The 12959-nt window shown below is 37.9% G+C and overlaps 1 protein-coding gene across 1 annotated transcript; it reads left to right on the forward strand.

The window, feature by feature from the left end:
• The first annotated feature begins 1823 nt into the window (after positions 1–1823).
• On the forward strand, positions 1824–11194 carry LOC134654611 (T-complex protein 11-like protein 1). Its single transcript, XM_063510072.1, has 9 exons — positions 1824–2215; positions 2895–3092; positions 3595–3715; positions 5221–5427; positions 7994–8144; positions 8600–8766; positions 9783–9961; positions 10429–10595; positions 10990–11194. The coding sequence occupies exons 1-9, from the start codon at positions 2121–2123 to the stop codon at positions 11184–11186; spliced, it is 1482 nt and encodes a 493-aa protein (XP_063366142.1). The 5' UTR covers positions 1824–2120; the 3' UTR covers positions 11187–11194.
• The last annotated feature ends 1765 nt before the right edge of the window (positions 11195–12959 follow it).

Genomic DNA, 12959 nt, shown 5'->3' on the forward strand with positions numbered 1-12959 from the left:
TGGAAAGAGAAGACTGAATATTCAGAATTAAGCTATGTCTATGAATGGTTTACATAAATTAAGCCACTTTAGCGTTCAGAAACAATCAAGTTTATGTCTACTAGTAGGCACCAGATAAGGTAAACTACTCATACTGCATATATAGACAATAATGAGTACAATTAAGGTCACTTGATGATAGCTAAACATGAACATAAGCAGAATGAGCTGCACCTATACAAATATCATTGATAAAGCTCTGTGGCAATTCTACATTTACCATTTGAACGCCAAGAGCACCAAAAAGCGTCGTAACTAGTGCCCACATGAGTATTATGATATGGCTTAAGCTCTCAAAGTAACCTTCACAATTTTAAGTAAGGTTTGTTTAGGTCCATTAGCTCGCGTTCGCGTTAGTAAAGCGTACAAACGATTAAATGCATTTTATAGCTATAACCAAATAAATAGCTCACACTGGCTCACAGTCATTAAAAGAATTCAGTAAAATCATTAAAAGTATTCCCTATGATATTTTATTAAGTACCTACCCAATATTAACTTTGTGGGTAGTGATAGTGATATAACGAATATTTAAAATATTCGTCTACTTAATCCTGAGGGATTCTGGAAATAAGAAAGGTCTTGTCCTTGTTATATCCTGCAACTGCTTACCTTACTAGATAATTATTATCAAATTTGTCAATAATTGGGAGTTATAAATAAAAACTACTCGAGTACTTTATGATTTTTATCTTTTCATATTTTAATTACATCACTCCATATCACAGATGTTGTATGCTCCCTGAAGAGTAGACTGACTTATCTTCTTTTACATAGTCTCACATACATATAATTAAGTACTATAGCACCCTTGTGGTGACTCACTTATTTTCGTTGAAAATTTATAAGTACCTACATTAAATACGTATATAAAATGGAAAGTTAGTATCATAATATAATGGTATATAAAATTGTATGCTTTACTAAATACCTCTCTCCTCACATGTATTAAAATAAAGGGTGTACTACATAATTAATTAATTAATTGAACACTCCTAATATAATAATATTACATATACATAATATGTAAGTACATGTATAATCACATTGGCTTGGCGTCTTCCCACCACCAGGCGATAACAAACACGTCTCAATATATTACTTTAGGTTCCGAATATCGGTACAGTTGTTTAATGACAGCGTTTTACACAAAAATAAAACGCTAATTAAATAACTTACCATATTCGGAACCTAAAGTTTTAATCCTGCCTGGTGTAAATATGTATAATTTTGAGACAATGAGGTAATTTGCGTTTGTTTCTAACTGTCAAAATTGTCAAACGCAACTGCCTGAAGTGGTGGGGGTGTGGGAGAGAGATGGACGTATATGCTAGAAAAGGACAATACGACTAACTACAGTGTTGCCACTCTCAATATATTACTTTAGGTTCCGAATATGGTAAGTTATTTAATTAGCGTTTTATTTTTGTGTAAAACGCTGTCATTATTAAGTGTGGGTGTTACCGTGTTAGTACTAGCGTAAGATAAAGACTTTTAAGTTTATGATTCTCTCTGTCTACCTATGTTTAGAATGAGACAGACAGTTCTGCGCCAAACTATAGTCTGTCAAGCCATTTCCGTCAGTAGACATTTAAAAAAGTAGGCGCGAATTTGAATTTCGCGCCTTTTGCTATGATACTGACAAACTTGTTTGACCGGCTATATTATAGTATTATCGCCGTGTGGGATACCCTTAAGAAACCATAAAGCGTTGCTGGTTGAGGCAATCGGCAAAAATCCCTAGAATCCACTCTTCCAATCGACCATAGATTAATAAAAGAAAAAAGTTTGACATCTAAATTGACAAGTAAACGAAAACATCTGTACAATAAATTCAGTAATTAACTCCTATTTAACATAAAAATACTCACTCCCATAACTACACCATCGATGAGAAAAATTCGGTTAAAGTTTAGGGGTTGTACTTTGTTACATTATTTACTTTTTGTTAAGTTAGGTTATGTTTTGTTATGAGTCAATATAGCTTCGAGATGATACGAGTTTTCGAGTGAATGCCTTGAAAAAGTTTGCCTTATTTGGGAGTTAGTGCAGTTGCAGTTAGTTTACTTCATATTTCCGTGATGAGTGAACGCGAGGGCTCAAGTAGTTCGGGGTCTGAGGACCCTAAAAAAGACGAATCGAAAAGTTCAGCTCAACCTGTGCCTACTGGACCGAGGTACGAAAATTGCATCATTTATCTTTGTTACTGATGTTATATGATCCTTTGTTATATAATTTTCACCTTTTCTGACCAAACAAAGTCACTTTAAATCTCCTTTGTCATTCTGAAACAATAGGCTCATAATGGGAAGTATTTATTGAGTTGTCTTATAAGAAATGTAGCAATTTACTTTTTTATCTGAAGTACTTGTTTTAATTCATTGATCAATACCAATATAGATTTATAACTTTTTATTGAGAAAAAAAAAGGCTTGCAGTGATGATGTCATTCCTGATGAGATTATACATTGTTTTATTATATTATTATGAGTAGTTACTAACTACATTATGTTTAGATATAGTTTGCACATGCCATCCTGGCATCAGATAGTGGCAATGCTATTAATATGTTTTAGTATAATATTCATTAAAAAAATTGGAAGTTGGGGACAGGTGACAAAGCTTAGGGTATTTTAGAATTTATGTCTTTTACTTTAAGATTATTTTCACACGGCTCATCTAAGTTTTACTTGGGCAACTATTTGGGCCTTGTGAAATTAGGTTTACGGCAGATAGTTTTGGCAATACCTATTTTCAATTATTTGCAACATTAATAACGGGGTTTTTACATAGTAAATATGTTATCCAAAAAAACATCTTAGTGGTCTCTAGATCAAAATATCACAACATTCCAGTGCCCACAGCTACTATGCCAATGAGCCCATCCAGTTCCGCGTGCGAGGCTCCACAATCACCGGAGCATCTCCACCCAGCTTTGTGACGCTGGACGACATCATGAAGGCCGCACACGGCATGCAGAACATGGCACTGGCCCATGAGATCGCTGTTGATAATGACTTTAAGCTGGAGCCTTTTGAACCGCCAGATAACAGGTAAGTCTTAAGGTGTGTTCTATACCTCTCGCGTCAAATCATGATCCATATGACGTTTTTCGCAGATTTCGTAATTTGTAGACATTTTTCGGAAGTTTAGTACCTACATTAATTTATTTAGAAACGTAACATAAGTTATAAACATATGGTAAAAACATATTTCTAATTTTTTTTTAAATTTAGCCCAATATGGCAGGTATAGTGAATGAGTCACAAGTAAGCTAAGCATATGTATGTTTGCTGAAGATTGTGCATCTAATTAGTGCAACTCATGCAAGATTTATTGGCTAGATAAGAAAGAATGCACTTTTATAACCCTTTAAGAATTTAAGTTGATGATAAATGGTGTGGGTTCATACAGTTTTATTTGTAAACAATATGTTTGTTATCTCTAGTATCCATTTGATAAGACATCTTAACTCATTGACAGTTACAAATATTACAGATTATTTTATTTCCTTTAAAAATTTACTTATTGGTAATGTTAATACTGTATTCACAGCTACCAAAAACTGGTGAAAGAGACAATGCACAGAGCATATTTCGACATTCTGAAAGAGCAACTCGACTCTGACCCGCCTTGTTACAAGCAGGCCCTGGTGCTACTTGAAGATGTCAAACAGGTAAGATATAGTCCGTCAACCAAATCTTGTCAGTAGCAATGTAAAGCAAACTAAAGTAGGGCAACACTCAAAGAGCAGTATTGCGCTAAGAAAAGCAGCAATGTACATCGAATCAACAGTTTTTTTCCGCTGAGCGCGCCCTGCGTACGTCAATTCAAATTGTCACTCGCGGTTTATTGAAAAAAATTGAAACATGGACGGACAATTTAAAAGCGATGTTAAAACAATGTTAATCAAAATGATGAACAAATTTGAAGATATCAAAAACAACTCCCTATCGTAGTGCTTATATTCTCTTTGTTCCCTATCTATGTCTTCTAAGTTTACTAAAATAAAATCATATCAAAATGCAGATAATTAGATAGTGCCCATATTTGTTATTTACAATATAATATGCCACTTGTTAATGTAAATTAGTGTACTGTTCTGGATGAATATGACATACCTGTGTAATTTTTTTGATTGGTATATATTGTACAATATACATATTAAAAATAAAACAACTGATATTTGGGTGTTTATTTAATTTAAAGGTAAATAAGATAAGGGTCACTTTTCGACTTGGTTGCGTTGTACACGTACATAAACCGCCATAGGTAAGTATTGTCTGAAAAGATACTACCTACTACGAACGCCTTATATTGGGCAAGATTTAATCCTGCAACAAACATGTATGGATTAGGTAGATATTGCGAAAGAACGGCGATATAATCAAGGCTCTTAATACTGTTTAAAAGGTTTACCTTTGTAAATAGTCACAACTGATTGCTGAAAATATTAGACATGTGGGCCTATGGACGGTTTCCAGGACACAATTTATGGTCTTGTTGGATAGATTTAGGCATAAGTTTTAATTTTATTTATGCCTTTTAACCCTAAAACAAAAAAACTGAACATAATCTTAAAAGTTCGAAAGAGTTCTTCCAATACTTGTCATAACCTCAATTTTTAGTAATGTTTACCATCAACGAGCATGATTGTACATTGTAGGCCCCTTAGCTTTGCTTATTCTTATTTAATGTATTGGTATTTAATGGTGACAGCAGAAATATCTCTTGAAACAGAAACGATTCAGAAAGAAAACCAAATGAAAACAAATAAGGTGACGGCTGTCATTCACGATCCACATTCCATAGATAAAACACAGATGACACGCGTTTTGGAATTATTTGAACACAGTGTTGCTAACCCGCGATTTTTCAAATTTGCCGCCTTTTACTACTGACAAGATTTGGTTGACGGACTTTATTAAACTAAAATTACGTACATCCTTCTTGCTTGACTAATGCCAAAATACATGTGCGAATGCCATTTGAGCAAAACTAACGGCTATTGACAGCCCACCTATTTCTAGACAAGTGTTTAAACTCCATCACTCACTGCTCAATTTGCGATAGCGAATATTTGACAGATTGCCATTTCAGTGCAAATACCCCGCATGAAAGTCTTAAAAAACTCGAGTTGTTAGTGTTTGTATGGCATAATGCATTTTCCAATTTCCACAGGGTCTGTTCTCCATTCTGCTCCCCCGGCACACTCGCATCCGCGAAATGATCGAGGAAGTCATAGACTCGGACTTCATCAAACAACAAGTAGAGAACAACAGCTTGGACTTCGACAAGTACGCCAAGTTCGTCATAGACCTCATGGCCAAGCTAGCCGCCCCGGCCAGGGACGAGATGATACAGAACATCATCACACTCACTGACACTGTAAGTTTCTATTCATACAGTTAGTATCCTAGACTGAAACATCGGAAAGTAACAAGTAGAGAACAACAACTTGGACTTCGACAAGTACGCCAAGTTCGTCATAGACCTCATGGCCAAGCTAGCCGCCTCGGCCAGGGACGAGATGATACAGAACATCACCACGCTCACTGACACTGTAAGTTTCTATTCATACAGTTAATATACTAGACTGAAACATCGGAAAGTAACAAGTAGAGAACAACAACTTGGACTTCGACAAGTACGCCAAGTTCGTCATAGACCTCATGGCCAAGCTAGCCGCCTCGGCCAGGGACGAGATGATACAGAACATCACCACGCTCACTGACACTGTAAGTTTCTATTCATACAGTTAATATACTAGACTGAAACATCGGAAAGTAACAAGTAGAAAACAACAGCTTGGACTTCGACTAGTACGCCAAGTTCGTCATAGACCTCATGGCCAAGCTAGCCGCCCCGGCCAGGGACGAGATGATACAGAACATCACCACGCTCACTGACACTGTAAGTTTTTATTCATACAGTTAATATCCTAGACTGAAACATCGGAAAGTAACAAGTAGAGAACAACAGCTTGGACTTCGACAAGTACGCCAAGTTCGTCATAGACCTCATGGCCAAGCTAGCCGCCCCGGCCAGGGACGAGATGATACAGAACATCACCACACTCACTGACACTGTAAGTTTCTATTCATACAGTTAATATACTAGACTGAAACATCGGAAAGTAACAAGTAGAGAACAACAGCTTGGACTTCGACAAGTACGCCAAGTTCGTCATAGACCTTATGGCCAAGCTAGCCGCCCCGGCCAGGGACGAGATGATACAGAACATCACCAGGCTCACTGACTTTGTAAGTTTTTATTCATACAGTTAATATCCTAGACTGAAACATCGGATAGTAACAAGTAGAGAACAACAGCTTGGACTTCGACAAGTACGCCAAGTTCGTCATAGACCTTATGGCCAAGCTAGCCGCCCCGGCCAGGGACGAGATGATACAGAACATCACCACGCTCACTGACACTAAGTTTTTATTCATATAGTTAATATCCTAGACTGAAACATCGGAAAGTAACAAGTAGAGAACAACAGCTTGGACTTCGACAAGTACGCCAAGTTCGTCATAGACCTTATGGCCAAGCTAGCCGCCCCGGCCAGGGACGAGATGATACAGAACATCACCACGCTCACTGACACTGTAAGTTTTTATTCATACAGTTAATATCCTAGACTGAAACATCGGAAAGTAACAAGTAGAGAACAACAGCTTGGACTTCGACAAGTACGCCAAGTTCGTCATAGACCTTATGGCCAAGCTAGCCGCCCCGGCCAGGGACGAGATGATACAGAACATCACCACGCTCACTGACACTGTAAGTTTTTATTCATACAGTTAATATCCTAGACTGAAACATCGGAAAGTAACAAGTAGAGAACAACAGCTTGGACTTCGACAAGTACGCCAAGTTCGTCATAGACCTTATGGCCAAGCTAGCCGCCCCGGCCAGGGACGAGATGATACAGAACATCACCACGCTCACTGACACTGTAAGTTTCTATTCATACAGTTAATATCCTAGACTGAAACATCGGAAAGTAACAAGTAGAGAACAACAGTGTAGACTTCGACAAGTACGCCAAGTTCGTCATAGACCTCATGGCCAAACTAGCCGCCCTGGCCAGGGATGAGATGATACAGAACATCACCACGCTCACTGACACTGTAAGTTTCTATTCATACAGTTAATATACTAGACTGAAACATCGGAAAGTAACAAGTAGAGAACAACAGCTTGGACTTCGACAAGTACGCCAAGTTCGTCATAGACCTCATGGCCAAGCTAGCCGCCCCGGCCAGGGACGAGATGATACAGAACATCACCACGCTCACTGACACTGTAAGTTTCTATTCATACAGTTAATATCCTAGACTGAAACATGAGAAAGTAACAAGTAGAGAACAACAGCTTGGACTTCGACAAGTACGCCAAGTTCGTCATAGACCTCATGGCCAAGCTAGCCGCCCCGGCCAGGGACGAGATGATACAGAACATCACCACGCTCACTGACACTGTAAGTTTCGATTCATACAGTTAATATACTAGACTGAAACATCGGAAAGTAACAAGTAGAGAACAACAGCTTGGACTTCGACTTGAGTATTAGGTAGTTGCCCGTTGAAAGAAAAGTACAGTCAGTGATAAAAGCTTGTATTAAAAATGAAATTTTGTCAATAACTTATTTTTAAATATTATGTCTAATGAACAATTTATTTACATAAAACATATATACAGTGGTATTACTATACTAATTCTAAAAACTAGCTTAAATCTAAAATAGGCCCTTGAGGCATTGTACCAAGGATGCTGGCGGCATTTCCTCGCTGTATCGCAATGCTGATATGTTGTGCGAGGTGGCTACCTCTTCGGTCACCAGTTACGTCAACCAGACGCTCCGCGATTTCTGCAAACAACTTGTGTGCGCTGGGACGCTTATGTCAATGACAAAGAATAACTTAACTCAAAATTGAACCGTCCGCAGGTGGAGATTTTCAGAGCGATCCTGGAGACCCTAGAGGTACTGAAACTGGACTTGGCCAACACACTGATCGCCATGATACGGCCGCACGTGCAAAAGGAGAGCGTGCACTACGAAAAACTCAAGTTTGAGGAGATGCTGAAGGTTACTGAAGGTAATAAATAGGGTTGATAAGCACATTACGTTGGTAACTATGTAGAACATTTAAAGGTCCATATGTACTGTCAAACGTACGATACACGTGCGAATAAAATTTTGTTTGCATTATATACGATTTTTGTTGTATTTATAGGTGCATTTATAGCTACGTATTTGATAAGTAAATCAAGGAAACTATAGGTCTATTTAATCTACTGATTAGTGTTAAAGAATTACTGTTTGTTTCTCAATAAATAAAAAAGTTTGAGCAGCAGTTTGAAGAGTCCCAGCTCTTCCAAAATAATGTAAGCATTTATGGCATAAAATTCTAAGCATAAAATGGATTTTTTTAGGCTATAGCGTGGGGTGTTATTTAAATAAATAAAAGAAACTATAATATAATTTGCGTTCACTGTAAAAGAGTCTCAGCGGCCTATATACTAAAGTTCACTATTAATAATTCCCTTTCAGACGGCCTTCAGCATACTCGGGCATGGCTTATTAGCCACATAGACAAGACCGACCTAAACTTGCCTGTCACAGACGCTAACATTATCAGGAATGTGACTGCTCAGACTTTGGCTAAGGCCTATCTAGAGTTGTTGGAGTGGGATAAGGGCTCTGACACATATCCAGAGGTAAGTGAATATGTATATACGTCACATATACAAGACAGATCTAAGTCTGGCAGTGACATATGCTAACATTATTAGGAATGTGACTGTTCAGACTTTGGCTAAGGCGTATCTAGAGTTGTTAGAGTGGGATAAGGGCTCTGACACATATCCAGAGATAAGTGAAAGTACATACATTACATAGACAGGACATATTTAAGTCTGGCAGTGACAGATGCTGAAATTATTAGGAATGTGACTGCTCAGAGTTTGGCTAAGGCCTATCTAGAGTTGTTGGAGTGGGATAAGGGCTCTGACACATATCCAGAGGTAAGTGAATATGTATATACGTCACATATACAAGACAGATCTAAGTCTGGCAGTGACATATGCTAACATTATTAGGAACGTGACTGCTCAGACTTTGGCTAAGGCCTATCTAGAGTTGTTGGAGTGGGATAAGGGCTCTGACACATGTCCAGAGGTAAGTGAATATGTATATACGTCACATATACAAGACAGGTCTAAGTCTGGCAGTGACATATGCTAACATTATTAGGACTGTGACTGTTCAGACTTTGGCTAAGTCGTATCTATTGTTGTTAGAGTGGGATAAGGGCTCTGACACATATCCAGAGGTAAGCGAAAGTTCATAGTCACATAGACAAGACATATCTCATGACATCTGTGTTGGGTGTGCGTCAGTTCGCCAACGCGTGCTCCTGTCGTAGCTCCTCGTATGGAGTGAAACATGTCGAGCAATCTTCGACTTCAAAATGAGTGGCCCGTTTTAATACATTGAATGTGTCTATGTCTCACGGAAGATTTGTACAATGGGGTTGGCCGGTCGAAGTATTTAGCAGATGGCGCCATCATAGCTTGCCCTGTCAATCCCTAGAATTATGTCAATTTTTTGTTTTTTCAACGCCCTGGATGACAGCCAGTTAAGCCAAATCTCATAGAAAAAGGGGCAAGCTATGATGGCGCCATCTATGCAAACCTTTCACAGTTCCCAACCCCATTCCTGCATTTTATTTCAGACGGTAACTCTAGATGCTCCCCGGTTCGCAGAACTCGGTACACAGGTGTACAGATTAATTTGCGTGGCGTCGCTAATACTGTCCAGCCCTACGTGTGGGGATGCGAGCGCAGCTGCGCGACACATGCTTAACCTCAAGGAGAAGATCGTGATCATCTTAGGAGATACTGCGACTGATACGTGAGTTACAATTTGATGTGAAAAAAAAAATAAAAAAAAATCCCACAAATTGTTTTTTCTTTTTAGTAAGTTGTCCATCTTGAATTATGTACAGTCGCCAGCAGATATATCGGAGCGGCCAAGGTGTTCACAATATCTGAACAAGCACTCTAACGCCTTGACAATAGAGGCGTGCTTAGATATTTGTGAGCACCTCAGCCGCTCCGATATATCTGATGGCGACTGTACTTTTAAAATTGGGCAAAAGGTATTCACTTGTGGGTTTTAGCTTTGTTTTTTCTTATTGTTCTTGTTACTGAAACTGAAAATGCTTCATTCGTTGTACTAGACCCTAGCCCCTAAACAATCTGGATGGTTTATTTTTTAATTAACGATATTTTTTTCCAGTTTTGTTTCTGGTTAAAGTATTTGGACTCATTACACCAAACAGTATGATATATTATTAATTTTATTTTTACTTTTTTTAGGCAACTGAAAGCAGTGCTGCCATCTATCGCTGAAGAAGTCATAGTAGTCACCAATCAATTACTAGACTCCCTCGACCAGCAACCTCTGACAGCAGACACTAAGGAACTTATCCGGACCCAGATTATCTCCCTGAGGGACCCCGAGCATAGAGTCAGGCAGATTGTTCGTGAGTACTCAATCAGATTTTAGGTTATACAGTCAGCAGCAATAATTGCTAAGCGGGCGAGCTGTTCAAAATTATCTTGACGCGATTTTATTGTTAAGAGTATAAGAGCGCGTCAAGGTAATTATGAACACCTCGCCCGCTTAGCAACTTCTGCTGTTGACTGTACTGTAAAACGTTGTAGGTACTATACATATGCGAATATGTAATTCGCAGCTCGTGTCGATTTAAAACACTCCCTTTGGTCGTGTTTTAATTTATCGCCCCTCGTTGCGTATTTTCTATTTTGCACTTGTATCGTAAGCAAGTTAGCAACTTCTACTGCTGACTGTACATAGACAGTGTTGCCATCTATTAATGAATAAAGAAGTTAATAAGTTATTTTCTCCTTTTTCAGGCCAAAGGGTCCTAGAATTCCTGAAAATGATCCTAGTGTGCGCGGGTGGCTCTCGCCAGATACCCGTCGGCCTCTCCGCCCTAGCTCCCGAACTCACTAACATTTCGGGCACCCTCCTCCGCTTCGTGATGCATAACAAAGCTGTATTCACGAGTTACTATATCGATATTGTTACTGAAGAGCTCAGTAAGGGCTAGATTGGACAAATCTAACACGTTGATTCTGACACCGTGGATGCTACACGTTTTACGAATTAAAGGCTCATTTAGACGGTGCGAGGACTCGCATGCGATTTTAGTTACATTGCGGACCTTTGAGGTTACAACAATTCAGCCGGCCGATGAAATAACGCAATGGAATGAAACTCGCATGCGAGTCCTCACACCTCGCACCGTCTAAATGAGCCCTAATGAGAATTGTGACAGTTCAGTACTTTTGCGCCATCTGTTGTGAATTGATGTATACGTCTAGCATGGATTATCTATTAATCGATTGAATATTGATGACACAATAAAATATGAATGAAATAATATGAATTTTTTTGTTGTATACATTTTTACCGCTAATATAAGATAATCTTTTTTTTACTTAGTACTAATTTAAACTTATAGGTTGCTTTCAAAACCAACATTGTATTGTTGCGCGAGTCGTACAGTGATTCTATTAATTGTTTTTATTTACAACCACTGCCTCTTCATGTATTTTTTTCTCTCAAATGGTGCTTTATAATTTAACCTTTAATTTTAAACGTTAAAGTTTTTTTGTTAAAAAACTTATGTTGTTTAAGAAATGTATGCCTACACTCAAAAACAAATGTTTACTCTTTAATTTACTTACGCGAAAATGTAGCCATTTGTGTAAAAATTACAACACATTACCTATTACGCTCTAAAACTTTTTATAGAATATAATTATTATGTAACATTAAAGTGGCTGTGCCCTAGTTACTTATTAAAATGTCAAACATTATGTACCTATTCTACTCTCTTAAAACATGAAATAATCTGAATATCTTATGTGATAATTGCACTTTTTATGAAAAAAAGTTTTTAAAGATAACATTGTTATCATCACAATGATTTAGAATAACTACTTAAAGTTAAATATAATACTTACATATTAATTGCTACTAGAAAATAAATAACATACCGTAAAAGTATAGAACTTTGCCCACTGCATCACAGTTCAGTAAAAGCGAAATAACTTTCTGAAGAAAGTGTATCTGTAACTTCTTTTATTTGGCTTTTACTGACCTGTGACGCGGTGGGCAAAGTTTTATGCCTTTACGGCAAATATTTGATTTGTGGTATAATCTCACAAACCACATTATTTTTTGGAGTCAACACAATTTTATAAATTAGTTATGTAAGTAATCAAAGAAAATATCTAGTTGTCAACGTATATAGCAATCCTGTGAAATCAATATTACGTTTTCTACGACGTCACAAATGGGAACAAAGTTTCACGTTATCAAAATCGATTGTTTTATATTCTTATGAAATCAAGTGAATAGCCTAACTAATAAAGTATCGCTTTTGATCTATGCTATTGTTTTTTTTTACAATATCCTTCTAGTACAGACAGCAGCATTAGCGTATTCATATTATTATATACATATGACTGTTTGAGGGTTGCTTTGAATACCTCACCTGAGGGGCTACCGCGAAAACCGTATTTCGCAAATTGCGGGGATCTTTCACTTTTACTCTAATGAAGGCGTAATTAGAGTGACAGAGAAAAATGCCCGCAATTTGCGAAATTCGGTTTTCGCGGTAGCCTGCATCTTTGACTGGTCTGTCGTGTACGGTGCGTCATCGTAAACCTTGTCGGAATGATCTAACACACATTCGTCAGATTCCTTTTTCGTCAGAATACATCATAGCCTATTTTTTCGACGAATGTGTCTAACGTCGGAATGCACGAAGGTTGACATTGGATTGTACCCACGCGCGTCAGTTGACGTTGTCCAT

Source organism: Cydia amplana, chromosome 15 (genome assembly GCF_948474715.1).
Source record: "Cydia amplana chromosome 15, ilCydAmpl1.1, whole genome shotgun sequence".
Lineage (NCBI taxonomy): Eukaryota > Metazoa > Arthropoda > Insecta > Lepidoptera > Tortricidae > Cydia > Cydia amplana.

Bases quoted from the DNA above. Each gene is read 5' to 3' on its own strand.
- LOC134654611 (XM_063510072.1), top strand. From the start codon at position 2,121: ATGAGTGAACGCGAGGGCTCAAGTAGTTCGGGGTCTGAGGACCCTAAA. The intron at 3,093-3,594 runs GTAAGTCTTAAG...CTGTATTCACAG, and splicing joins TTTGAACCGCCAGATAACAG to CTACCAAAAACTGGTGAAAG. The intron at 10,596-10,989 runs GTGAGTACTCAA...CTCCTTTTTCAG, and splicing joins TAGAGTCAGGCAGATTGTTC to GCCAAAGGGTCCTAGAATTC.